Source organism: Notechis scutatus, unplaced genomic scaffold (genome assembly GCF_049901735.1).
Source record: "Notechis scutatus isolate UNSWTSFEM ecotype Mainland unplaced genomic scaffold, rNotScu1.2 NSCUSCF19, whole genome shotgun sequence".
NCBI lineage: Eukaryota > Metazoa > Chordata > Lepidosauria > Squamata > Elapidae > Notechis > Notechis scutatus.
The window spans coordinates 305,870-332,346 of record NW_028263146.1 but is presented as its reverse complement, the minus strand read 5'-3'; the positions used below and the strand labels follow the sequence as shown (position 1 = coordinate 332,346).

The 26,477-nt window shown below is 45.5% G+C and overlaps 1 protein-coding gene across 3 annotated transcripts in view; it reads left to right on the top strand.

Annotated features, from left to right (window-relative positions):
- ATCAY (ATCAY kinesin light chain interacting caytaxin) overlaps positions 1 to 17,326 on the top strand; it is a 32,681-nt gene extending 15,355 nt beyond the window's left edge. For 2 of the 3 annotated variants that reach the window (XM_087948769.1, XM_087948768.1), the window contains 9 exons: positions 2,095 to 2,319; positions 6,531 to 6,716; positions 6,851 to 6,953; positions 7,740 to 7,871; positions 9,049 to 9,135; positions 10,965 to 11,063; positions 12,962 to 12,997; positions 13,122 to 13,160; positions 14,694 to 14,745. In XM_087948769.1, the coding sequence (XP_087804895.1) occupies positions 2,095 to 2,319; positions 6,531 to 6,716; positions 6,851 to 6,953; positions 7,740 to 7,871; positions 9,049 to 9,135; positions 10,965 to 11,063; positions 12,962 to 12,997; positions 13,122 to 13,160; positions 14,694 to 14,745 (959 nt within the window). Of the gene's footprint in view, positions 1 to 2,094; positions 2,320 to 6,530; positions 6,717 to 6,850; positions 6,954 to 7,739; positions 7,872 to 9,048; positions 9,136 to 10,964; positions 11,064 to 12,961; positions 12,998 to 13,121; positions 13,161 to 14,693; positions 14,746 to 17,064 lie in introns of those variants that run through there. The other variant, XM_087948770.1, reaches the window with a different exon arrangement.
- The last annotated feature ends 9,151 nt before the right edge of the window (positions 17,327 to 26,477 follow it).

Sequence of the window (26,477 nt, the reverse complement as noted above, 5' to 3'; positions counted from 1 at the left end):
GGGATGTCTGGAGGTCCTTCTGATCCCCACACATTAGTTTTAGTTTACTTTACTTTATTGTCATTGCACCTCATACAATGACATTAAATGCTGTTTTTCAGTGTATGTTATATATGAAAAATATAAAACAAACAAATACATATCCTTCACATTCTGTACATTGAATTGAAAACCCCTGACATTGCATTAAGATTGCACTATAAAGCAGAATTCAACAGAGTTACTGCTCTGGGATAGAAGCTGTTTTTCAGCCTATTTGTCCTTTTTTATTATCCTGGACCGTCTGCCAGATGGTAATAGTTCAAAACAAGGGTGCCCAGGATGAGATGGATCTTTGAGAATGTTTTGAACTTTCTTAAGGCAGCAGGAGCTCTAAAGCTCTTCCAAAGAGGGGAGAGGGCAACCAGTGATCCTCTGGGCAATGACGTTCACCCTCTGGAGCGCCGTCCTATCTGTCCCTGTGCAATTGGCAAACCAGACACAGGTGCAGGAAGTTAAGATACTCTCTATGGTGCAGCATTAGAAGGTCACCAGCAGTTTTTCATCCAGTTGTAGTTTCCTGAGCAGGCAATCTGAGGTTTACCTGGAAATAATTTAAGATATGAGTGTTTGGGGGCACTTTGGGATTCAGTGCGCCAGGAAACTTGGTTGTTTAATGTTAGACTGACAATCAAGAAGCAAACAATACCACAATCAGGGAACCATGAAAGAAGCTAACAGGGAGCAACAGCTCAATCAGAGAACCTGCCAGACCACTTACCCCAACAGGGTAAACCACTAGAATATAAAAGGAGAGCAAACCTCTTCCCTTCTAGCACTGAAGATGTTACCTAGTTGGGTAATGAAACATCTGCAAGAAAACAAGCAAGCTCACAGAGCACCAAGGATCGTATTGTCTCCTCTTCTTCTTCTTCTTCTTCTTCTTCTTCTTCTTCTTCTTCTTCTTCTTCTTCTTCTTCTTCTTCTTCTTCTTCTTCTTCTTCTTCTTCTTCTTCTTCTTCTTCTTCTTCTTCTTCTTCTTCTTCTTCTTCTTCTTCTTCTCCTCCTCCTCCTCCTCCTCCTCCTCCTCCTCCTCCTCCTCCTTCTCCTTCTCCTTCTTCTTCTTCTTCTTCTTCTTCTTCTTCTCCTCCTCCTCCTCCTCCTCCTCCTCCTCCTCCTCCTCCTCCTCCTCCTCCTCCTCCTCCTCCTCCTCCCTTCTCCTTCTCCTTCTTCTCCTCTCCTTCTCCTTCTCCTTCTCCTTCTCCTTCTTCTTCTTCTTCTCCTCCTCCTCCTCTCCTCCTCCTCCTCCTCCTCTTCTTCTTCTTCTCTTCTCCTTCTTCTCCCTCTCCTTCTCTCTCCTTCTCCTTCTCCTTCTCCTTCTCCTTCCTTCTCCTTCCCTTCTCCTTCTCCTTCTCCTTCTCCTTCTCCTTCTCCTTCTTCTTCTTCTTCTTCTTCTTCTTCTTCTTCTTCTTCTTCTTCTTCTTCTTCTTCTTCTTCTTCTTCTTCTTCTTCTTCTTCTCCCCTCCTCCTCCTCCTCCTCCTCCTCCTCCTCCTCCTCCTCCTCCTCCCCTCCTCCTCTTTCTCTTCTTCTTCCTTTTCCTCCTCCTCCTCCTCCTCCTCTCCACAAACTCCACTCCCTTCTGGCACTGATGAGGCTGCCTAATTGCTCTGAGAACACCAAAGACCCCACAGTCCTCCCTCCTCTGTTTAAAACTGATCCTAGCTTTTAAATTAATTAACTGTTGATCAAACACTGCAGGCTTTTAAAATCTGTCAAACTGTATTTATATGCCACTTTTAAACCACTTTTAACTAATTAACGAGTAGAACGGCGTGCCTCCAGAATTTGTGGGTGTTCCATTGCTGGAGGTTTTTAAAGAAGAGATTAGGCAGCCATTTGTCTGAAATAGTACAAGGTCTCTTGCTTGAGCTGGGGGGGGGGGTAGGGCTAGATGACCTCGAAGGTCCCTTCCAGCTCTATTCTGAATTGAAATAAAACTTGTCCGTTAAACGTTTTGCAAAATTAAAATGCAATAAATAACCTTTCTCTCACACACATTTCTTTTGGGCTGCCTGACTTTTCTCTTAATTTTTTTTGTCCTTAAAACCCCACAGCTCCGCCAGGCTCCTTACATTTTAGTAACGGGGCCCTTCACAAGAGGAAGACTCTGGTGGCTCCGGAAATCAACATTTCTTTGGACCAGAGCGAAGGCTCCCTTCTCTCCGACGATTTCCTGGACACGCCGGATGACCTGGATATAAACGTCGATGACATTGAAACGCCGGATGAGACGGATTCTCTGGAATTCCTGGGAAACGGCAACGAGCTGGAATGGGAGGGTAAGAATCGACGGGTGATCTATTCCCGCCGGATTTCCTATCAGGAGTGGCTGAGGTTAAAACTGGCGATAAGTTTGTGGAATAATTAGAATATTCAATATTGGTCGGGTGTGATTGGACACACAAGGCGTTTGTCTCCGGTGCAGAAGCTCTCGGTGTGTAGAACAATAGCAATAACACTGGGACTGTGATGACCCAAAGGGGCGTGGCACAAAGGCAACACAGTCAGATAATCAGTAAGAGTCCCTTTATTAGCTCCAACTTTGCCCCCCAATGTCCTGGTTACCTTCTGGGCTGGAAAAAAAACTCTCCCAGGAACAGCCTTTGGTTGCAGAGAATCAAGTCCAAAACATGGTCAACAAAAACTGGAACTTACAGTCCAATCAAGGCAAAATGAGGTAATTCATCCAGCAGGGCAGGAGAAGGAATTCCAGACATGGCAGTAACTCAATACAGTTGGGAAGACACCAGGAACACAGATAATCGAAGTCAACACAAGATAAACTCATGTTTGCTCCCAGCAGCTGCTGCACACAGCCTGCCTTTCTTTTAAACTCTCTTCCCAGCTGTGGCTAATGAAGGGAATCAGGGCCCTTTCCTCCCCCGTAAGCCATGCAACCCACGTTGCTCCCTTCTCCATTCCTCCCTGCATGCCCTAGGATGAAGAGGAGGTGGGCCTGGGTCTTCCTCTGAATTCCCTCTCCCTTGTTCTACCTCTTCCCTGCTCTGCCCAGCCGGACTTTGCCCTTCCTCAGTTTCCTCCAAAGTCAACGGAGCCACACTCCCACTCCCTGTCAGCTGTTTGGCTTCCTCCTCGGATTTAGACTCTGACAGAGACATGACAGAGACTTATAGACTGCTTTATAGTGCTTTGCAGCCCCCTCTAAGCAGTTTACAGAGTCAGCCTCTTTCCCCCAACAATCCGGGTCCCCATTTTGCTGACCCCAGAAAGGAGGACGGAAGGTTGAGTCCACCTGAAGCCTGGTGGGATTCGATCTGTCAAATTGCAGGCAGCTGGCTGTCAGCAGAAGTAGTTTGCAGTACTGCATTCTTAACTACTGCGCCACCAAGGCTCTTGCAAGCCACAAGCGATAAGTCACGATCATAATTGTAACATACAATCATCATAAATCATAAGATAACAAACCACAAACTTAGGACTTAGAATAACTTTGTGGTCACTTGGTGAAGCGAAGTTTCGTTGCACGCAGCTCTCAAGGAATCACCCCCTCCCATAGATGCTATATGAACATGACAAAATAAATAAATAAATTCAAAATTATACATATACCCACATATATTCTATGACACAGAGAAACAACACAATCTAGTTCGGATGTATACAAGTTCATGGCGAGAAAAATGAATCTTGCAAGTTTTACCAGGTGGATGGCATAGGGGAACAAAGCCGTTACAGAACCTGGTAGTCCTGCTAGAAATACTTTGAAACCCCTTCCCAGAGGGGAGCAACTGAAACAGACCATGAAGTGGGTGTGTGGGGTCTCTAACAATGCTTTGAGCTCTAAGCACAGAGTGCTTGTTAAGCAGCATCCTGGATAATGGGAATCCAGCTTCCTATAATCATCTCCGCTGTCCTCACCACTCTCTGTAGGGACTTTCTATCTGAGGTGCTGCGGCCACTGAACCAAACAGGGATGCAGTTTGTTAAAATGCTTCTCAATCGGGCCTCTGTAGAAAGTGTCCAGGACAAAGTGATAGTCATAAGATGCTAAAGGAATACTTAGTAGAAAAGATGACAAAGATAATATTAATACAGCCCCCATTAGATGATTTGACATCCCAGGGCATGACAGTGTTGTGGGAACTAGTTGTTTAGCAGAGTGATGGCACCTTTGTGTCTAGTTGTTTTGGCGCGCCATTTTTCCTAGTTGGGATGTCTTGGAAGAAGGGTAGGCATTGAACCAATTTTTTAAAAAATCGGAACGTGGTTTAATTTTATTAGATTTGATAATTTAAAAACTTATTCCACAATAAAGAAGCCAGTGTGAGAACAACTAGTTCCCACAGCACTGTCTTATGCCCTAATAGGCCGCATCAACAGAGAGATAGCATGAAGATCACGAGAAGGATCGATACTGGTTTCTGTTAGTGAGGCAGTAGGCACAGGCAAGAAAAATAAAATGAACAGGTATAGAACAGGTGGTTCCTGGCTCAGTAGTAGTAACTGTGAAAGGGATCTCAGAGTCCTAGTGGACAACCATTTAAATAGGAGCCAGCCGTGTGCAACAGCAGCCAAAAAAGCCAATGCAATCCTAGGCTGAATCAACAGAGGGATACAATTGAGATCACGTGAAGTGTTAGTACTACTTTATAATGCCTTGGTAAGGCCACACTTGGAATTCTGCATCCACTTTTGGTCGCCACGATGTAAAAAAGGACGCTGAGACTCTAGAAAGAGTGCAGAGAAGAGCAACCAAGAGGATTAGGGGACTGGAGGCTCAAACATATGACGAACAGTTGCAGGAACTCGGTATGTCTAGTCTAATGAAAAGAAGGACTAGTAAGTGACTTGATAGCAGTCTTCCAGTGTCTCAGGGGCTGCCTCAAAGAAGAGGGAGTCAAGCTATTCTCCAAAGCACCTGAAGGCAGGAAAAGAAGCAATGGGTGGAAACTAATCATGGAGAGAAGCAACTTAGAACTAAGGAGAAACTTCTTGACTGTTAGAACAATTAATCGGTGGAACTGCTTCCCTCCAGAAGTTGTGAATACTCCAACACTGGAAATTTTTAAGAAGAGATTGGATAACTATTTGTCTGAAGTGTTGTAGGGCAGTGATGGCGAAGGTTGTGCAGAAACATCGCACGCATGTGTGCTCATCAGGGCCATGCTCTGGAAAAGCCGAACCTCTGGGTTCTAGCGCGCATGCACGCCGCCCAGCTGATCATCGGGCATGCATGCGTGCTAGAACCCAGAAGTTCAGCTTTTCCAGAGAATGGCACTGCTGTGCGTGCGAAGGGACCACCGCGCTCCAGAAAAGCCGAACTTCCAGGTTCTGGCACGCATGCGCACCCGTCAATATGCTGGCCGCTGCGCTATGCGTTCTGGTTTTCAGCACTGCTACGCGTGCAAAGGACAGCTGGCCGTCGGGCGCACATGCGTGCCAGAAACCCAGAAGAGAACAGGCAAGGCCGCACATGCCAGGCGACATGGCTTCACCTGCCACTTTGGGCACGCATGCCATAGGTTCACCATCACGGGTGTGGGGTCTTCTGCCTGAGCAGGGGCCTGGACTAGAACGGGTCACCAACCTTTTGGACCTCAGGGACCACCAAACTCATAATTTTAAATCCCAGGGACCACTAACTGGTTCTGTGGGTGTGGCCTAATTTGTGGGTGTGGCTTGGTGGTCATATGACTGGTTGGGCATGGCTTGTATGTAAATATTATAAATATTTATATAAATATTGAATTTTTTTTAATTAAAAAAAGAGCAACTTTTACCCAAAATCAGATAAAGCAGGCAGGCAGATTGAGTTGCTCACAGAATCACAAATTCACTCAGAGATCTACCATTCTGCAATCTGCTACCTGAGTCTGTCACATAAAATTTGCTTGCAAGCAAACTCACAACATTAACTCACAAAACACCATGTATGTAAATATTGAATTTTTTATATAAAAAAGAGCAACTTTTACCCAAAATCAGGCAAAGCAGGCAGGCAGATTGAGTTGCTCACAGAATCAGATTTACTTAGAGATCTGTGTTTCTGCCATCGGCTAGCTGAGTCTGCACTATTTCAGTCCTAAGGAAGATTCGGCTCTGCTTAAAAGCAGAGCTGAAGATCTAAAGATTAGCTAGAAAGCAAGAACTCCAACAATTTCCTGCTTTCTAGCTAATTTAAATCTCCTAGCACAGCAGAACAGCTGATGGTCAGAAAAAGGAAAAATAGCAAATTTAGAAGGCAAGTTTCCTGAGTAAAGAGTGAGTGGGCAGGGAGGGTTCCCATGGGCCATGTGGGCAGCGCAGCCTTGTGTTTCTGCGCAGCCTGGATTAATTGTTTTGGGGGGTGCTCTGGGGGTGACATTTCTCTGCGGACCACTGGTTGGCGACCGCTGGACTAGATGACCTCCAAAGTCCCTCCCAGCTCTGTTATTCTGTTATTCTTGCAGTAAACTGACTCCTAAGAATTTGTGATGCTGGGTCAGGTTATGCTTGCGGCTCATCCCATCTCCTGGGTTCTCTTCCTCAGACGATACTCCCGTGGCCACAGCCAAAAACATGCCCGGAGACAGTGCAGACCTATTTGGAGATGGAGGCGGGGAAGATGGCGGTGCCCCAAATGGCCGCCTCTGGAGGACGGTCATCATCGGGGAACAGGAGCACCGCATCGATCTGCAGATGATCAAGCCGTACATGAAGGTGGTAACGCATGGAGGTGAGGCGCCCGAGAAGCACCACTAGCTCTCCAGCTAAGTCTTGGGAGGACAAGGGAGCAGGTCCATCAGGCGGGGAAGGGATCCCAGGGCCAACTCAGCAGGTCAATCCGTTCCATGCTTCTGTCTCTCTCAGGTTATTACGGGGAAGGCCTCAACGCCATCATTGTCTTCGCGGCTTGTTACTTGCCAGACAGCAACCTGCCTGATTACCATTACATCATGGAGAACCTCTTTCTGTAAGTGTTAGCTCTTCTGGTCTTCTGCAAAGGAGGAGAGGACATTTTGCTAGGGCCCCACTGGGGCAGCTGCCTAGGTCATCTCTACCATGGGAGATTTCACATGGGGGGTTGCGACCTCAAAAAGGGTGGGTTTGCCAGACTCCTGGCCCTTGGGGGGTGTTTAAAAGAGGGGTGCTTTGTCTTCCCGGACTTCAACTCCCAGAGTTCCCCAGCCAGCATGTTTGATAGACCAACTCCCAGAATTCCCCAGCCAGCATGTTTGATGGACTTCAACTCCCAGAATTCCCCAGCCAGCATGTTTGATGGACTTCAACTCCCAGAGTTCCCCAGCCAGCATGTTTGATGGACTTCAACTCCCAGAGTTCCCCAGCCAGCATGTTTGATGGACTTCAACTCCCAGAATTCCCCAGTCAGCATGTTTGATAGACCAACTCCCAGAATTCCCCAGCCAGCATGTTTGATGGACTTCAACTCCCAGAATTCCCAAGTCAGCATGTTTAATGGACTTCAACTACCAGAATTCCCTAGCAGGCATTTTGATGGACTTCAGTTCCCAGAATTTCCCAGCCAGCATGCTTGAAGACAGGTGGACCTCAACTCCCAGAATCCCCCAGACAGTCATGGGGGATTCTGGGAGTTGAAGTCCACCTGTCTTAAAAGTTTCTAAAGCGGAGAAATCCTGATCTCAAAAGATACTCCAACCTTGCAAGTTTTTGGTATACCTTTCCAGCCTCCCTTCTTCCTCACTTCTCTTTCTTCTCTTCTTCTCCCCTTTTCTGGAAGGTACGTGATCAGCAGTTTGGAGCTGCTGGTGGCTGAAGATTACATGATTGTATATCTGAATGGCGCCACTCCACGGAGGAGAATGCCGGGCATCGGCTGGCTGAAAAAGTGCTACCAGATGATCGACAGACGGTAAGGAGGGTCCATCCCACCCAATACGGATCCTACGTTACCATCGGTTTGGTTGAGAAAGGAAAGGCTGACACACTCTCCTTGGGAGTGGGTGGGTGTGTATATTTTCTCACATCTGAGCATTTTACTTACCTTCTTTTTAAGTGTGTTTGGCCTGGTATCCTCAGAGCCAGGCATTTATAATTGGGTCTTTGGGCCATAAATTTGATATATGTATGTATCTCCATCTCCATCTCCATCCCTATTTATCTACCCACCTACCCACCCACCCATCTATAATCTATCTATCTACTGTATCATTCTCTCTCTCTCTCTCTCTCTCTCTCATATCTATCTATCTATCTATCTGTTCATTAATATCTATGACATCTATTTCACCTCTCTCTCTATTCATCAATTTCTATCTATATCACCTGTCTCATCTCTCTCTCATCTATCTCATGTCGTCTGTCTCCGTCTCTCTCTATAATCTATCAATCATCTATCTATCTATCTATCTATCTATCTATCTATCTATCTATCTATCTATCTATCTATCTATCTATCATCTATCATCTATCTATCTATCTATCTCGTTTGTCTATCTCTCTCTCCCTCTCTCTCTCTCTCTCTCTCTATTCATCAGTATCTATCTATATGCCATCTATCTCATCTCTTTCTCATTATCTTTCTGTCCGTCCGTCCATCCATCCATCCATCCATCCAGTATCTGTCAAATGTATGGCCCAAAGACCCAATTATATATAGTCCTCTGTGTGTATCCAGCATGGAAAGGAGAATTATGCTGCACTGGGAGTGAAAAAATGACTTCAGGACCCCTAATCAACCATTATTGATTTATTTTTACAGCTTTTAAAATAACAGGAACAAAAACAAACAAAGCACAAAGATCATCCTGACAGAAATACACACGCAATGAAAAGGAGAAAAAACAACAGCAAATACCCTTCCAAGTGGTTTAAAAATAATAATAATGAAAAAATAACAACAGAAAAAAGGGGGGAAATCTGGGCCACATGAAAATTGAACTTAATAACATTTCTAACTTGGTGCCTTAACCAACCTGGCTCTCTTTTAAGATTCATAGTGGCGCAGGATTATGATCTCACTGAGGTGTAACCTAATTTTTTATTCCCCACCCTCCAAACTGCATCGCCTCCATTTTTTTTTTTTGCAGGTTACGGAAAAATCTGAAAGCGCTAATAATCGTTCACCCTTCCTGGTTCATTCGGACGGTGCTGGCAATATCCCGGCCATTCATCAGGTAAAGGAATGAAAAAGCTGGAGGGAAACCGAGCTTCTTCATCCTCTTTGAACGGGCCCCACAATCCCTTGCAGGGTGGAGTCTGGGCAACTAAATGGAGCTGAGTGATTACTGGCCGGATGCCCGTCCTGTCGCCAAGGCGGAGTTGGAAGACTGCTATCATGTTACACACACACCCTACTCCAAACCCTAGTAAGGCCACACCTGGAATATTGCAACCGATTTTGGTCACCGTGTTACAAAAAAGTTGTTGAGACTTTGGAAAAAGTGCAGAGAAGAGCAACTAAGAGGACTGAAGGTCTGGAGTCTAAAACACATCAAGAACTGCTGCAGGATTTGGGTTTGGCTAGTCTAGAGAAAAGAGGATTTAGGGGTGAGATGATAGCAATATTCTAGTTGAGCTTTATAGCTCCCACTGCCTTAAGAAAGCTCAAAACAACCTCAAAGATCCATCTCATCCCGGGAACCCTTTTTTTGTGAACTATGACCATCTGGCAGACGGTATAGGATAATAATAAAAACAAGGACAAATAGGCTGAAAAACAGCTTCTATCCCAGGGCAGGAGCTCTGTTGAATTCTGCGGTATAGTGCAGTGTTGGTGTGGTGTCGGGGGTTTCCGGTTCAATGTGTGAAGGGTGAAGGATGTGTTCATTTTCATGGTCATGATGTGCACTGAAGAGGGTGTTTGATTTCGTTGTCCGAGGTGCAATGACAATAAAGTAAACTAAACTATTTGAGGAACTTCCCCAAAGAAGAGGGGGTCAATTTATTCTCCAAAGAACCAGAAGGCAGGACAAGAAACAATGGGTGGAAACTAACCAAAGAGAGAAGCAACGTGGAATTAAGGAGAAACTTCTTAACGGGGAGGACAGTTAATCAGTGGGAGGTTTTTAAGAAGAGACTGGATAGCCACTTATTTGAGATGGGATATATTCTGCTGCTTGAGCAGGGGGCTGGACTAGAAGACCTCTGTGATGACCCAGGGTGGGATACAAAACAAACACAGTCACAGAAAACAGGTGAAGCCCCTTTTATTCCTTCACTTTGCTTCCAAGCTCTGAATATTCTTGACGGAAGCCAAAAAACTCCCACACAAACAGTTACAAGAAGAAGGAAAAAAGCAACACAAACCAGGCAAGATAAGGGCTGGAGGATGTCCACAGATAGCACACACTGGGAAGGACGCCAAACTCAAGAGAGGAACTATAAACTAGAGATATTTCCATGCTTTGTTTCCAGCGTTTGCCAATGCGCATGTCCGTCCTCGTATTCAGTTGTCACAGCTGCAGCTCATGAAGGGGATCAGGGCCCTTTCCTCCCCCGTAGACCACGCCATTCACATTTCTCCCTTATCCGCTCCTCCCTTCCTGCCCTAGGATGGAGAGGGGATGGGCCTGGGTCCTTCTCTGACTGCCCAGCCGGCCTCTGCCCTTCCCCAGCCTCCTCCACAACCTCCGGAGCCACACCTCCACTCCCTGTTGACTGTTCCCCCTCCCCCTCAGAGTCAGTCTCCACCAGGGGCATGACAACCTCCAAGGTCCCTTCCAGCTCTATTCTACCCAATTCCCACCACAAATTCCTGTCACAAATGGCGATTGCGTATCTATAAGACCCTGCAACCCTTGTAAACACAAGCTAGGGTCCAAGTGCTCAGATTGCGATCCGGTGAGTTCAGGGGTCGTGTGACCGTTGTAACTCTTGAGGATGAGCCTTAGGTCATGTTTTCCAAGGCCGTTGCAACTTCGAACTGTTGTTCAACGAGGGGTTGCCAGTTCAGGCACTTCCTGTAGAAAGAAGCTAAAGCTAAGCCTCTCTTTTCTCTTTCCAGTGTGAAATTCATCAGCAAAATCCAGTATGTTCACACCTTGGAGGAACTGGCTCATACGATTCCCATGGAGCATGTCCAGATTCCAGATTGCATCCTGCAGTAAGTGTTGTTGTAATTTTGAGGCCCTCAGAACCACAACACTATGAAATAATGACATCGCCTTCGTCATTTAATGGCCCTATAATCCCTTGCGGAGTGGAGTCTAGGCAACTGAATGGAGCTAGCTAGTTTACTGGCTGCCCTTCCTGTTGCCAATGAGGAGTTTTATTCGGCAGATATATTCTCAGTGGGTCCAGAGAGAGAAATAACTGCCTATACCCAGGATTGAACTCACAGCCTCTTGATTGTGAGGTGATAGCTCCATCTCTAGGCCACCGTGCCATTCTTGCCCCTGTGAAATAATTACCTACAGTAATTAAAATAAGAAAGGCTGCCCTTCTTCACTGGAGTGGTTCCAGGGTGTTTCCAATTTCATTGTACACATGTTGTGCATTGACAATAAATGTTTATTTGATTGATTGATTGATTGATTGATTGATTGACTTGAGTTAACCCTAACCCACTGGTGGTCCGTGAGAAATTTTTGGTGGTCTGCAGAGAAATGTCCCCCCCCCCCGCCCAAAGCAATTAATCTAGGCTGCGTGGGAACACAAGGCTGCGCTGCCCACATGGCCTGCCCACCCGCTGGCCCCCACCCTTCGGCCAAGTGCAAACCTTACCTTGAGTAGAACCACGCAAGCTGGAGCGGCCAGGGAGGGAAATCCGCCCAGGATGGCTTGCTGGCGTTGATGGGAAAGTCGGTCCCATATTTCGGAGCTGCAGTAGTCGCCGGATTGGCCCTTTGGTCAATCCCGGAGCAGCTCCTCCAGGCCATGGCAGGCCAGTGCACCCAGGTGTAGTAGCTGCTCCGGGGTGACCAAAGGGCCAGTCCTGTGATGCCTGCAGCTCTGGAACACGGGACCGACTTTCCCTCTGACGTCAGCAAGCCCCCGTCAGTCAAAATTCATATTCGTGGTCCGTGGGATTTAAAATTATGACTAAAATGAGGTGCAAAAGGTTGGTGACCCTGCATTCAAAACGCTCGTTTATCGGAAAGCTGGTTTTTCCCATACCCAGCAGAGAACCTGCCAGTGCATAAGTCAGCTAATGGGAACCATTTGGTGACTAAGAAACAGGATATGTTGTGAGCCATGGGAGATGGCTCAGAGTATGGGCACGGTTTAGCTTAACTGGTCTATTTTATTATTATTATTTTTATTGGTTTGTCAGACATGTACAAGAGAGCAAGTATCTTGTATGAAAACAAACAAGAACAAGGGAGTAAATACAGATAAATGGGGACAGTAAGACAGGGATGCACTTACGCACGCCGCCTTTAAGGACCTCTTGGGAATGGGGTGAGGTCCACGGTAGACAGTTTGAGGTTGAAGCTCGGAGGGGTTGAGGCTGTAACAGTTGAATCGGGTGGGGCGTTCCAGGCGTTGACCCCTCTGTGGCTGAAGCCGTATTTTCTGCAATCGAGTTTACAGCGGTTTACATTGAGTTTGTATCGGTTGTTTGCCTGTGATTGAACCTGAGGAAGTCATTAATAGGGAAGATGTTATAGCAGAACAATTTTGTGTCTCAGAATGGACCACAGGCGGTACAGCTCCAGATTGTCCAGGCCCAAAATTTGAAGCCTGGAAGCATTGGGAATACTATTGTAAGTAGAGGAGTGGATTTAAGAGTGAGTAGAGGTCTGTATATAAGAGTTAGTTTGCCCTTGGATTATAGATTCCGCCTTCTGGGTTCTAGTTGTTCTGTGCTTCTGTTTCTTATCCTTGCTACCACATTGCAAGAGCTGCATGGGTATTGTATACATGCATCATGCTTTATATTACTGTACCCAAAGAAGTTTCTTCCATAAAGGAATCCTGCTGAATTATTTACTTGTGCGCTGGCTGGATTGCTGCAAACTCTGACAGAACCCCTAACCTTCTCCCTGCCTTTGCTTGTAGGTATGAAGAGGAGCGAAACCAGGCCAGGAAAGAACGGTATGTCTCCTTCGGGTGAGGCAGGATGGGGGGGGGGGAAGGGGGGTGTTCCCCTGGATTCATGGGAGCGGGGGCCATTTGGGAAGGGGTCGTTTCATCTGGCCATGGCCTCCTTTCCTTCCAGGGCAGAAGGAGTGAAACAGGACGTGGCTGAGAGAGACAGGTGAGCTTCCCCGATTCCTTTTGGCCAACACCGTCCTGTTTCCTCATGCCAGGGAGGGTTGGGGGAGAGCTGGGAAATTTGAGGGAGGCAGGAATCCCTTTTCCACTCCCAGAGGCTGTTTGCAGATAGGATAGGATAGGATAAGGAATGGAATATAATAGAATTACAGAATATAAAAGAAAAGAATTACAGAATAGAATAGAATAAGGAATGGAATGGAGTAGAATTACAGAATAGAATAAGAATAGAATAAGGAATGGAATGGAATGGAATAGAATAGAATAGTATAAGGAATAGAATAGTATAAGGAATAGAATAGAATAGAATAGAATAGAATAGAATAGAATAAGAATAGAATAGAATAGAATAGAATAGAATAGAATAAGGAATAGAATAGAATAGAATAAGGAATAGAATAGAATAGAATAAGGAATGGAATGGAATGGAATTACAGAATAGAATAAGAATAGAATAAGAATGGAATGGAATGGAATAGAATAGAATAGTATATAGAATAGAATAGAATAAGGAATAGAATGGAGGAATATGGAATGGAATAGAATAGAATAAGAATAGAATAGTATAAGGAATAGAATAGAATAGAATAAGAATGGAATGGAATAGAATAGAATAGAATAGAATAAAGGAATGGAATAGAATTAGAATAGAATAGAATGGAATAGAATAGAATAAGGAATATAATAGGATAGGATAGGATAGGATAGGATAGGATAGAATAAGGAATGGAATGGAATAGAATTACAGAATAGAATAAGGAATAGAATAGGATAGCATAGGATAGAATAGAATAAGTAATGGAAAGGAATAGAATTACAGAATAGAATAAGAATAGATTAGAATAAGAATAGAATAGAATAGAATAAAATAGAATAGACAATAGCATAGCATAGCATAGCAGAGTTGGAAGGGTTCTTGGAGGTCTTCTAGTGCTGGTGGGGAATTCTGGGAATTAAAGTCCACCTAGAATGTAAACCTATTAGGTAACATCATCAGTGCATGTTGATGTTCCCTAGTTTGGTAATGAAATGTCTGCAAGAAAACCACCCAGCTCAGGGATCATCAAAGACCCCACAGCTAATGTCCCCTTGCGCTTAATTCAAAATCTGGATTTTCCCCATCCTTCTGTTTTGAATCAAGCAACATCTTTTGTGGATTTCACAATGCAACTAAGGAGTGTTCCCTTTGCGAGATTCAGGAGTTGACTTCTCTGTGGGAAATACACTTGCATTTTCTTTCTGAAGGCTAACTCTGTAGTTACGTCAACAAGGCCACCACCAACTACCAATTCTTATGTATTCTCTATATTATTATATGTAATTATATAAACTGTTTTCAGCCTCGTGTCCAAATAACTTGCCATTTCAAAGGAGGTCTATGTGTGAGGCAATTCATTTCTTTTCTAGTGGGCTCAAAATATCTGGGGGCAGCCCTTAGTGATTGTGGTATTTTTTTAAAAATAAAATAAATGCATTTCATAACATCTATCAATACTTTGTCTAATTTCCCAAACAGGACTGCCCTTCCTTCAGAAGATCAGGAAACAAGGTTTGGAATTTGTTTTTAATTAAAATTCACCTCTTTTTTAATGGATTTTTATTGCTTTTTAAAAAAAATAACGCCATCAGTTTTATTTTTGTGTTTTGCTGTTTTTAATTAAACCATCTCTTAAGTTTGGGTATTGTTGTTGCTTTTCAACGTTTACAATCTTGTGCCCTAGGCTAAGAACCAAGAACCCCTTTGGTTGGTTAATCTGCGATATGACCTCAAGGCAGCTTTTGCCTGACTTGCAAAATAAAATATCAAAGATCTATCTTTGCTCAATGGTGGGATTTGAATAACTTAACCACCGATTCTCCGGCTGGGTAGGCGTGGCTGGTTGGTCATGTGACTGGGTGGGTGATGTCACTCATCACACCCAGCCTTGTCTCCCAGCCACTCGCCTCAAAGGCAGAGGTAGGATTCAGCTGGTTGGGGCTAATCCCACCACTGGCTGAACCCACCCCTGCCCATTTTTTGGCCTGTTTTTCAGCCATTTTGGGGCCATTTTCGGCCCTGTTTTGGCCCAAAAAAAACAGCCTGAAAAATGAGCTGGGGCCAGCCGGGGTGGGATTTGCCGGTTCGCCAAACTACACAGAATCTTAACTACCGGGTTGCTTCATCCGGTGCAAACCGCCAGCAGCCCACCTCTTGTCTTTACTGCAAAGTTAATACATCCGTCCTTCCTGTTGAAGATATTGTTTGATTTCCTGTGGCTAAATCCCAAAGGTGCTTTTTTTTCAAGAGGCAACTGGACTTTCTTGTTTTTCTTTGAAGATGTTTCACTTCTCCTGTAAGAAGCTTCTTCAGCTCTTGGCCAGATGCTGGGGAATAGAAGGATTTATACTCCTTGCAGACCAAGCTGGTCATTTGTATCCTTTTAGAGAGTCATTGAGGCCACTTGGAAGTTTGTCTGTGTCCTCAGGGTCCCCTGAGTGGTGCAAATGGGAGTGGAGCCTTCTTGGAACCGCTGAGGACATCATCTATCTCCAGTCTACAACACGGTCCTTTCAGCAGTTCCAAGGTGATCCTCACAGATAAACCTCAAAGTGGCCTCAATGACTCTCTCAGAGGATGCAAATGACCAGCTGTTTGCAAGGAGTATAAATTCTTCCCTGCACCTGGAGACGAGTGTCTGGAGACGTGATGGTGAACCTATGGCATGCGTGCTATAGTGGCACGCAGAGCCATTTGTGCCGGCACGCGAGCTGCAGGCAGACATACCTCACTGCGCATGTGCGCGCCTCACAGCTGATTTTCGGCCAGTTTGAGGCCTTTTTCGGCCTCCCAAAGGCTTGAGGAAGGCTTCTGCAGGCTTCTACAAGCTTTGTAGGCCAAAATCTAGCCCCATTTCGTCACTTCTGGTATTTTCAGAAAAACAGGTGACGAAACGGGGCTAGATTTCGGCCTACAAAGCTTGTAGAAGCCTGCAGAAGTCTTTCTCAAACCTTGGGAGGCCGAAAAAGGCCTCAAACCGGCCAACAATCAGCTGTGAGGTGCAGTGCAGGTAAGGGGGCGGCAGGGGTGGGGATTGTGTGCGCATGCATAGGGGATGTGGGGGGGGAGGCACGGATTGCCTTCTGGGTGCTGGCACGTGAGCACGAGCATGCAAGCGCGCACACGATTTTTGGCACAGGAGCCCAAAAAGGTTAGCCACCGCTGGTCTGGAGGAATGTCTCCAGTTGGGACGGTTGTTGATTGGGCCATGTGATGGGATGGTGGGTGCAGGGTAGTGGTGGTATTCAGCCAGTTTTGACCAGAAAATTTTGACTGGTTTGGAGAACTGGTAGGGAAAATTTTGACTAACCCTGCCCACCCGCCCCTGCTCTGACCTCTGACCTCTCCTATATTCTGCTGTTTATTAGCTTAGCTGATTTGCGTGGCAGAACAGATCGCCGTGGCTCAGCTGAGCTAAAAAAAAACAGCACAGCTAAAAAAACAGCAACCTCCTAACTGGTAGGAAAAAATTTTTTAAACACACCACTAGTGCAGGGGATGGATCTTTGAATTTCTCTTGGGGAAGGGAAAACCCAGAACTGTCAGATTTGGGCTTCCCCAGATGTGCCAATGTGACTTCTTTAATAAATTCTTACTTGGATGGACTTGGTGTCAACTCGTAAAGCATTCCTATGCTTGTTTTTGAGTTGCCATAAGCAGGGGAGGGGGAGAGAAAGCTTTTGAAGCTTGGCTTGAGGCTCATGATTCAATTAGGGCAATCGCTGGAACCCTAATGCTTTGTTTCTGAGTGCTGAATGGAAATGGGGAGTTTCATTGGAACGCTGACAGCTGGCGGGTTTCAAGTATTAACTCTGTGTAACTTTCTCCCTCTCCCTCCAACTTTTTCTAGCATGTCATGAATAAGGATGGAGAGACGGACGGATGCGGCTGAAGACACCCCCCCCCCAATAAGAAAACACCCAACCGCCGTACGTTCCTTTCCTGGCCCTCCAATCTCGTCAAACATCTCATCTTCGGTCCATCAGAAGAAGCCACCCACTGTTTCTCCATCCCTGAAGGGAAAGGCAAGACGAGAGATTCCATCCCACCACTGAGTTTTGCAAACGAAGGCGTCCCCTTCCAGGAAAGGCCTTGAGCACTTGACTTTCCAGAGAGATGGGCGATGATTGCATCGACTCCAAGAAAAACCGGAGAACTGGATGTTTTGTGTTCTGACCCAGGCTTTGTTCAAATTAAGAAAAAAACACGCTGTGTGTAAAATCAAACCTTTTTTTAATGCAACACTGGGAATTATTTGCATTCCCAGCCAAAACTCATGAAACACAATTGTCTGAGATAAGACAATTCAGGGTTGTGAAAGGCTGCCAAGAAACAGACGTCCACTTAATTAGAAGACAAACCAAAAGAAGTTCCAGCAAAGACAAATCAGAGTCCGAGGGCTGCGATGAAGAATCAGAATCTAATGAACTTCTTTGCTTCTTGCAAAGAGCACATCCCCAAGGGCTGGCTTTTATCCCTGATGGGAGCGGCAATCACCTCCCAGCCTTACTCCCGAGTCTCCCCTGCTACTTCAGCTGCTCTTTCCTTCTAGCAGCCCTGCGCACACGCGCACTGGGAACAGGCTCCCCTCGTTCCTCTGCTTCACTGCCGCCAGACGCCAGAGGCTCCAGAGTCAGCACCCCACTCCCAGATGGTCCTGGACCCATCCCTGCATCGGACGCAGGACCCTCGTCCGAGTCCTTCCCAGACTCCCTGACTGGTCCCCTTTCATCCTCACTGTCCGATTCCTCTGCCATCCGCGCCAGCTGCTGGCGAACCACAACAGTTTGCATGGCGAGGCCTTTTCCTCCAGCGGCTGCAAGCCAGAAACCAGCGAAGCGATACCAACGTGGAAAGCACATTTTTCCCTTCCTGGATGATTGTATATAAAGAGATGTTCACCTCCTGCATTGATCGGTCTTGCACAGCTTAAGCCTTCTTCTCCTTTCAGAGGTGGTTGGCCTAGGCCTGTCCCAACTGACGGAAACGCACGGAAAGTCCATCCCTCCTTAACCCTTGAATTGGGGAGGGGGCTCATGCTGAGATCCCCAGCGGCGGATAATGTGAAACGGAACGTAGATCCTAGTCTCCCTTTTCAAGGATCCTCTCGCTCTAAAATTCCCCCAGAAACAAAGAACGTCCTTCAACTGTCCGCATCAAAATGCAAATAGGGCTTGGATTGTTTTTACGACGTTGGACAATCAATCCCTTTGTAGCCGGATGGGATAGGAAGTTGCACACACACAGCAAGACTTCTTAGGACAAGCCAAAAAAAAAAAACAGGAAAGGAAGCAGGCTTCAATCAGCCAAGTCAGAAAATCCACATACTTAATGTGTTTTCTGAAGTGAGAAATCATATTTTCAGTCACTGTTTTTCTTTCCAGCACAGTAAACATGAGGAATATCCAGTGGGAATAAAAACACGGACAAAGTGATTTAGTGGGAGAGGCTTGGAACAATTTAGGAACTTAATGATCAATTAATGGACCTGAAACACCACTCAGTTTGGAGACACACAGATCCATCCCTCCCTTAAAACAAGATCTGAAAATCTTTTTTCTTACCTACATCTCTTTGGATGTTACAGGAACTGGGCCTGGCTAGTCTAGGGAAGAGAAGGACCAGGGGAGACAGGAGAGCAGCCTTCCAATATTTGAGGGGCTGCCCCAGAGAGGAGGAAGGGGTCAAGCTATTCTCCAAAGCCCCTGAAGGCCAGACAAGGAACAATGGATGGAAACTGACCAAGGAGAGATTCAACTTGGAAATAAGGAGAAACTTTCTGACAGTGAGAACAATCAACCAATGGAAGAGAAGTTGCCCTCGGAAGTTGCGGGAGCGCCATCACTTGAGACTTTCAAGAAGAGATTGGACTGCCATCTGTCAGAAATGGTGTAGGGTCTCCTGCTTGGGCTCGGGGTTGGACTAGATGACCTACAAGGTCCCTTCCGACTCTGTTACTCTGAATGTTACAATAGCAGTCCAGCAAGTCCTGTTGTTCAACACTGCAGGAACTGCGGTAGGAATTCTTGGCGGAGCTTCTCACTGAAACATTATTCCAGTCCACGAAGTTATAAAAAATGGGACTTAGGCAAAGAAAAGTGAACAGCAGAAGCCAACCAAAGGAGAATTCACTCGTCGGTGTGTTGTAAACTGGAAAGTAGCATCTCTGTCCTATTAGGAGACCATCCTCCATGCGGGTCTGTTCACGCGCAATTATTCAACATCTCAAAAGAGAGAGAGAGAGAGACAGACACACAGAGACAGGGAGACAGAGACAGAGAGAGTGAGACAAAAAGAGAGACAGACACACAGAGAAAAATGGAGACACACACACACACAGAGAGAGAGATGGAAGCAGAGAGAGAGACAGAAAGAGACGGAGACAGAGTCAGACACAGAGAGAGAGAGACAAAGAGAGAGTGAGTGAAACAAAAGAGAGATAAACACACACACACAGAGAGAGAGAGTGAGACAGACAGACAGAGGGAGACCTCCCATTCTACTGTACACATTTTCAAAGTTGCTTTTTCTTCGAATGCGTTGTAAATAAGCAGGAAAACAACAGTGTGGACAAATTGGAACTCTTACACTGTCGCTTGGACAAATGGCAAAAGAGACCGACAATTTCTGAAGCGGTTCTAGGTGGCTGTTCTGTTTTAGCCAGGACTGCCTCATCCGTCTGAAAAAGATGGGCTTTCGGGGAACGGCGGATACAGAGAAAGGGGATTTCCTAGCTCGATGACCTTCACAGGGTGGGAAATGCCAGGGATTATAAATTAGGACTTGGTATGTGTCAAACAAGCGTCGTGTCATGGAGTTCCACAAAACCACGTTAAAGACATACCACGGCATGTTTGGAAACCCAGCATCTAAGAGAACCGGCGATTCTTTCATTTTTAATCATTTTGCAGGCTGTTTTGCCTGCCTCCTGGCCATGCGACTTGCTGCCCCTTTAGTTTTCGAAAGCATGGAAGGGCCTTGGAATTGTGGGGAATTGGGGAGAAGGATTGGAAAGGATTAACGATCTGCAGCCTTCCAGATGTTGAGTTGCATCTCCCATCAAACCCCTGGAGTGGATGCGCATGGCTGGTCTGACGTCCACTAGGCTGAAGGCTTATGGCCCTCCTGTCCTTCTCTCTGAACTGAGAAGAAAATAACAACTGACCCAGCAGATGTTTTCTAAAGCCACCCCTGAGAATTAAATCAAATCTATCTATCTATCAAAGCGAAATGCCCCTCGCGCATCATCACAAAATCTCCAGAACCGTCAAGCCTACGAACTTGAAATTGGGCCTGTATGTTCCTCTTGGCTTCTAGGGGCTCACTAAGAAAGGATTTCTCAAAATGACCATCAAAGCATTAGTATTTCCTATATTATTATTATTATTATTAAGATGCTCTGATGCTCAGTTCTATTCGCCCTCCCCACCTGAAAAGAAATCTGCTCCAAATGCAAAATACAAGCAGAGGAGAGGGGTTTCAGTTTCAGAGCAGCACCAAGCAGTTTTAGTACAGAACAATTGAGCTAAGCCATGCCCAGGCTCCTTGCTGTCTCCTTGCTCACACAGCAAATACTGTTTCAGTTTCCAAACAGCCCTCAACTCACACACAGGACGCTAGCCAGATGAATACCGATGGATGCTGGTAGGCAGATTTCCCCCCCTTCTTTATTTTCCTCCCAAAAAACTAAGCCCGACCACATAGTTTTGTAGCGAAGCACGGGTATCCAGCTAGTTAAAGATAAATCAATATTTATTGCGCGCAAGACAAGAAACAACAAATGGAAACTCATCAAGGAGAGAAACAACCTGGAATGAAGGAGAAACTTCTTACCAGTGAGGACAATTCACCAGTGGAACAGCTGGCCACCGGACGTTTTGGGTGATCCATCCATCCTTGGAGAGTTTTAAGAAGAGCTTGGACTGACATGGTATAAGGTGTCCTACTGGAGAAGGGGCTGGACTAGATGACCTCCAAGATCCTTTGCAGCTCTATCCTAATTGAGCATCTGAAGTCCAACAATAGTCTACTTGAGGGGCAGTTTTTCTTTCTCCATTGGCCTAGGATTGAGGGAGATTCTTCCCAAGGTCATGCTGTTGAACAATAAATGCCCAGTTTCAACACAACAGATACGTCAGGCGTTGGGCTGAGACGCCCAATAAACCGAGATTCCTTGCAGAAATAAACATGGAGGAAGAATTTTTTCTGGACTATTTTTTCAAGGCAAGGTAGACGTGAATAGAAGCCTTTAGCTTTTTTTAAAAAAAAAATACCCTGGAGATGATTTAAGTATGGAACTGTCCAGGTGGTTGGGCTTAGAGGTGGGGATTTATTTTGTGATATGTGTGTGTGTGTGTGTGTGTGTGTGTGTGTATTCAAATTCAGATTGCAATTCAGTCCATCTTGATTTGCAATTCCTGAGCCATTTGGGGCTGTTTCCAAATCTCAGGCTCTTGATGGCGCCTTCTCCAATGAAAGCCCCAATTGGAAACAATTAAAAATGTGTTTTTTACACACATATGCACACACACACACACACACACACACACACACACACACAAACGGTTAGTAAGAGACATGTAGTTACAGACAAATGACAGTGGTAGATCATGCACACCGAATGCAAGCACTTAAAAATTCAATAAAACGGACTTGAACGAGTTGGAACTTGATAAAAACAACAATAACAATAATAACAACAACAGAGAAGGTGAACTGGGTGGATTTACCCACGCAAACCTCTGCTTGTTTGGACTCCGGCTATTCAATAGTGCCAATTTACACCACTTGTAGGAATCAGCCGATGGAAGGTCTGCAGGAACTTCAGAATTTTTTTGTTTTTTAAAAAAGGATTTTGGAAATCCAGAGTCACTCCGCCAAGACAGGCTAAAACTCGCCTTGCTCGAGTTCGACATGGTTGTGTTGCTTCATTCCTGGATCTCATCTCAAGGTTCGGTGGACGGATCCCAAAGAGATCGGGTCTGATGAGAAAGTGGATTTAGACCAATGAATGGCGGGAAGGACCGCTTCTTTGATTAATGCTCTTAAATCGTTTCGCTAGTATATCTGCCGTGTGTTCGAAGGCAGGTTTTGAGTTGCATTGATCTTTTTATAAATTTTAAGAGGGTTTTAAATTTTAAGATGTCTATGGAGACTCTCAGCCAGCCAGGGCAGGCTTATCCCAAAGGTGCTTTTTTTTTTTTTTTTCCAAGAGGCAACGGGACTTTCTGATTTTTCTTTTGAAGAGGTTTCGCTTCTCCTCCAAGAAGCTTCTTCAGCTCTGACTGGATGGTGGGGAAGGATTGATACTCCTTGCAGACAGAGCTGGTCATTTGCATCCTTTGAGAGGGTCATTGAGGCCGCCTGGAGGTTGGTCTGTGTCCTCAGGGTCACCTGAGTGGTGCAAATGGAGGTGGAGCCTTCTTGGGATGGCTGATGTAGACCGGAGACAGGTGATGTGGTCAGCAGTTGCAAGAAGGCTCCACCCCCATTTGCACCACTCAGGTGACCCTGAGGACACAGATGAGCCTCCAAGTGGCCTCAACGACCCTCCCAAAGGATGCAAATGACCAGCTTGGTCTGCAAGGAGTATAAATCCTTCCCCACCATCCAGTCAGAGCTGAAGAAGCTTCTTGGAGGCGAAGCGAAACGTCTTTGAAAGAAAAAACAACCCAGAAAGTCCAGTGGTTTCCTGGAAAAAAAGCATCTTGAGGAGGGTTACTGAGACCAGGGAAAATAGGTGAGTCAAACTGAATTCTGGATGAATATTTGGGTTGGGCAGAGGGGTTTTCTTGCCAAAAATACAGAAGGGATTTCCCATGCCCTGCTCCCCCTTCCCCTAAATCTCCCTCCCTCTCACTTCCCACGCTAGTTTAGCAGCCCTGGGATTTTGGGGTGATACCTACCCAAAGGCTTCCAACATCAGGCAAAGATATTGGAGGGCCATTCTGTGAAAATCTTTAAAATATCTTTAAAAGCTTGTGCTGGGATAGGCCTTTGTTCTGTGTTGGGAGCCATGAGGCAAGGAGGGAAGGGAAGGAGAAAAAACAGGAGACCTTTGACTCTGGATCAAAAAGTTTTCTAGACTCTGAGACTCTGGAAAGAGGGCAGAGAAGAGCAACCAGGATGATGAGGGGGCTGGAGGCTGAAATATACAATGAACGGCTGCAGGAACTGGGCCTGGCTGGTCTAGGGAAGAGAAGGACCAGGGGACACAGGAGAGCAGCCTTCCAGTATTTGAGGAGGGGCTGCCACAGAGAGGAAGAAGGGGTCAAGCTGTTTTCTAAAGCTCCTATAGGCCAGACCAGGAATAATGGATGGAAACTGAACAAGGAGAGATTCAACGTAGAAATAAGGAGTTTTTCTAACGGTGAGGACAATGAATGAATTGCCTTTGGAGGCTTTCAAGAAGAGACTGGACTGCCATCGGTCGGAAATGGTGTAGGGTCTGCTGCTTGGGCGTGGGGTTGGACTAGATGACCTCCGAGGTCCCTTCCGACTCTTGTTATTCTAATTCATTCCACCTTCCTTCTAGCTTCGGAGGCTTGCTCGCTGGTTTCATCTCTGCGTGAGTGGAGACAGATGTACACATGTAAAGTCCGCGTGTAAATACCCATGGTATTTTTGTACATTCCCTGTCCTCGTCAACGGAGCATGCCAAAATATCCAAATGTACCCTGGTCCCAAGACAGGGTACAACACCTGTGCATTTCTCTGCCCCCCCTTCAGCCCCCCCCCCACCTCTGTTCAAGTGGATGTTTTATGTTGGAAACAGACAAACTGTATCGTTCAGTAAAAATAACTTAAACATGTTTGTATTTAGTTGGCTGAGCATCTGTGAGATAATACCAGTTCCTATTTAAGTATGTTACGTTATCGTTATTACGATTTGATTTTTAGTTTGTTTTTTTTTTGCTGTTTGAAACCAAGAACATTCAAAATGTTTAATTAAAACTTCTGAGCCTTCCGTGAGGTGCTTCTTTCCTGTTGTAGTTTTAAAAAGTGCTCTTGTGATTCTCCCATGTTCCCTTTTGCAGATTTTAGCAGGAACAGCTAATTAACAGATTCAATCAAGATCAAGGGAGGTACTAATAATACCACTCTATAAAGCCTTAGTAAGGCCACACCTAGAGTAATGCATCCAGTTTTGGTCACCACATTATAAAAAAGATGTTGAGACTCTAGAAAAAGTGCAGAGAAGAGCAACCAGGATGATTTTAGGGGACTGGATGCTAAAACCTATGAAGATCAGTTGCAGGAACTGGGCCTGGCTAGTCTAGGGAAGAGAAGGACCAGGGGAGACAGGAGAGCATCTTCCAATAGTTGAGGGGCTGCCCCAGAGAGGTGGAGGGGGTCAAGCTATTCTCCAAAGTGCCTGTAGGCCAGAGAAGGAATAATGGGTGGAAACAGATCCAGGAGAGATTCAACATGGAAATAAAGGAGAAACTTTCTGACAGGGAGAACCATCCACCCATGGAACAGAAGTTGCCTTCAGAAGTTGGAGGGCTTCATCCCTGGAGGTTTTCAAGAAGAGACTGGACTCCCATCTGTCAGAAATGGAGTAGGGTCTCCTGCTTGGGCGGGGGGTTGGATTAGATGACCTACAAGGTCCCTTCCAACTCTGTTAATCTGTTATCTGTTAATCTGGAAATGAGACATTTTCTGACAGTGAGAACAATCCACCCATGGAACAGAAGTTGCCTTCAGAAGTTGTGAGAGCGCCATCGCTTGAGACTTTCAAGAAGAGATTGGACTGCCATTTGTCAGAAATGGTGTGTAGGGTTTACCGCTTGGGCGGGGGTTGGACTAGATGACCTACAAGGTCCCTTCCAACTCTGATTATCTGTTAGCTTGCTGTTTCAAGTCCTTTGGGGTCTTTAGTTCATCGTGGAAGACCAGTCCTTGAGAGCGGGGCGATTCTTAGGGTGTGATGGCCTCTTGGCGATGTTTCTCTGACTCTGAGGAACGTCAGCAGCCGAGGCTCCCGTGACGCTTTGAAGCACGCCATACCATAATAAGTGTGACTTCCCGAGTGAAAGCGGGATTAAGTGATACTTTCGGAGAAATATAAAACGTGCAACACATGCCCTTTGTGACACGCACGTGGTCTTCTCATGGGCTGCAGTGGTTTTCCACAAGGACTTTATTCTTGTTAATCTAGATTTTTTTTTTCCTTTCAAGATTCTCACTGGTTCTTCATTTGTTAGGATGCATCCAAGTTGGGAAAGGAAGGAAGGAAGAAAGGGAAGGAAGGAAGGAAGGAAGGAAGGAAGGAAGGAAGGAAGGAAGGAAAAGGGAGAAAGGAAGGGAATAAGTAACGAAGGGGAAGGAAGAAAGGGAGAGGGGAGAGGGCAGGGAGGGAGGAACAAAGAAAAAAGGGAAGAATGGAAAGAAGGAAAGGAAAGGGAGGGGAAAAGGTAAAAAGGAAAGAAGGAAAACAAAGGGAAGGAAGAAAAAGGAAAAGGAAAAAGGAAGGAAGAAAGGGAAGGAAAGGAAGAAAGGAAAGAATGGAGGGAGGGAGGGAAGGGAAAGGAAAGGAAGGAAGGACGGAAGAAAAAGGAGGGAGAAAAAGAATAAGAAAAGTGAAGGAAGGAAGGAAAGAATGGAGGGAGGGAAGGAAGGGAAAGGAAAGGAAGGAAGGAAGAAAAGGAGGAGGAAAAAGGGAGGGAGGAAATAAAAGGAAGCAGAAGGAAGGAAAGAGGAAGGGGAAAGAAGGAAAAGAGGGAGGGAGGAAAGAAAAGGGAAGGAGAGGAGGAAGAAAGGAAGGGGAAAGAAGGAAAGAAAGAAAGAAAAAAGCAAAAACAAGAAAGGTGATACATGATTTGGAAGACAGCAGAAAGGGTCTTTCAAGGCCCCCATACTATGCGGACCTTCTATTTTTCCAGGCCACAATTATCAGGGGAAACATTCAAAAAGCAACTTCATAGGAGGAGATGAAGAGCGTGACCAAAAGAGTGGACACAGCTGGACAATGAGAGCCGACTCTTTTGGTGCTTGGGCAACACCTATTCAAAGGGGCCAGGTGACAACAACTACACACCCACCATTTTGTTCATACTTAACAAATGTATACGTTGCTGCAATCACAACACACTGAACACATGAAATAAGTATAATTTAGAACAGAATAGAATAGAATAGAATAGAATAGAATAGAATAGAATAGAATAGAATAGAATAGAAATTAGAACAGAACAGAACAGAATATAGGAATAGAATAAAATAGAATATAGGAATAAAATAGAATAGAATATAGAAATGGAA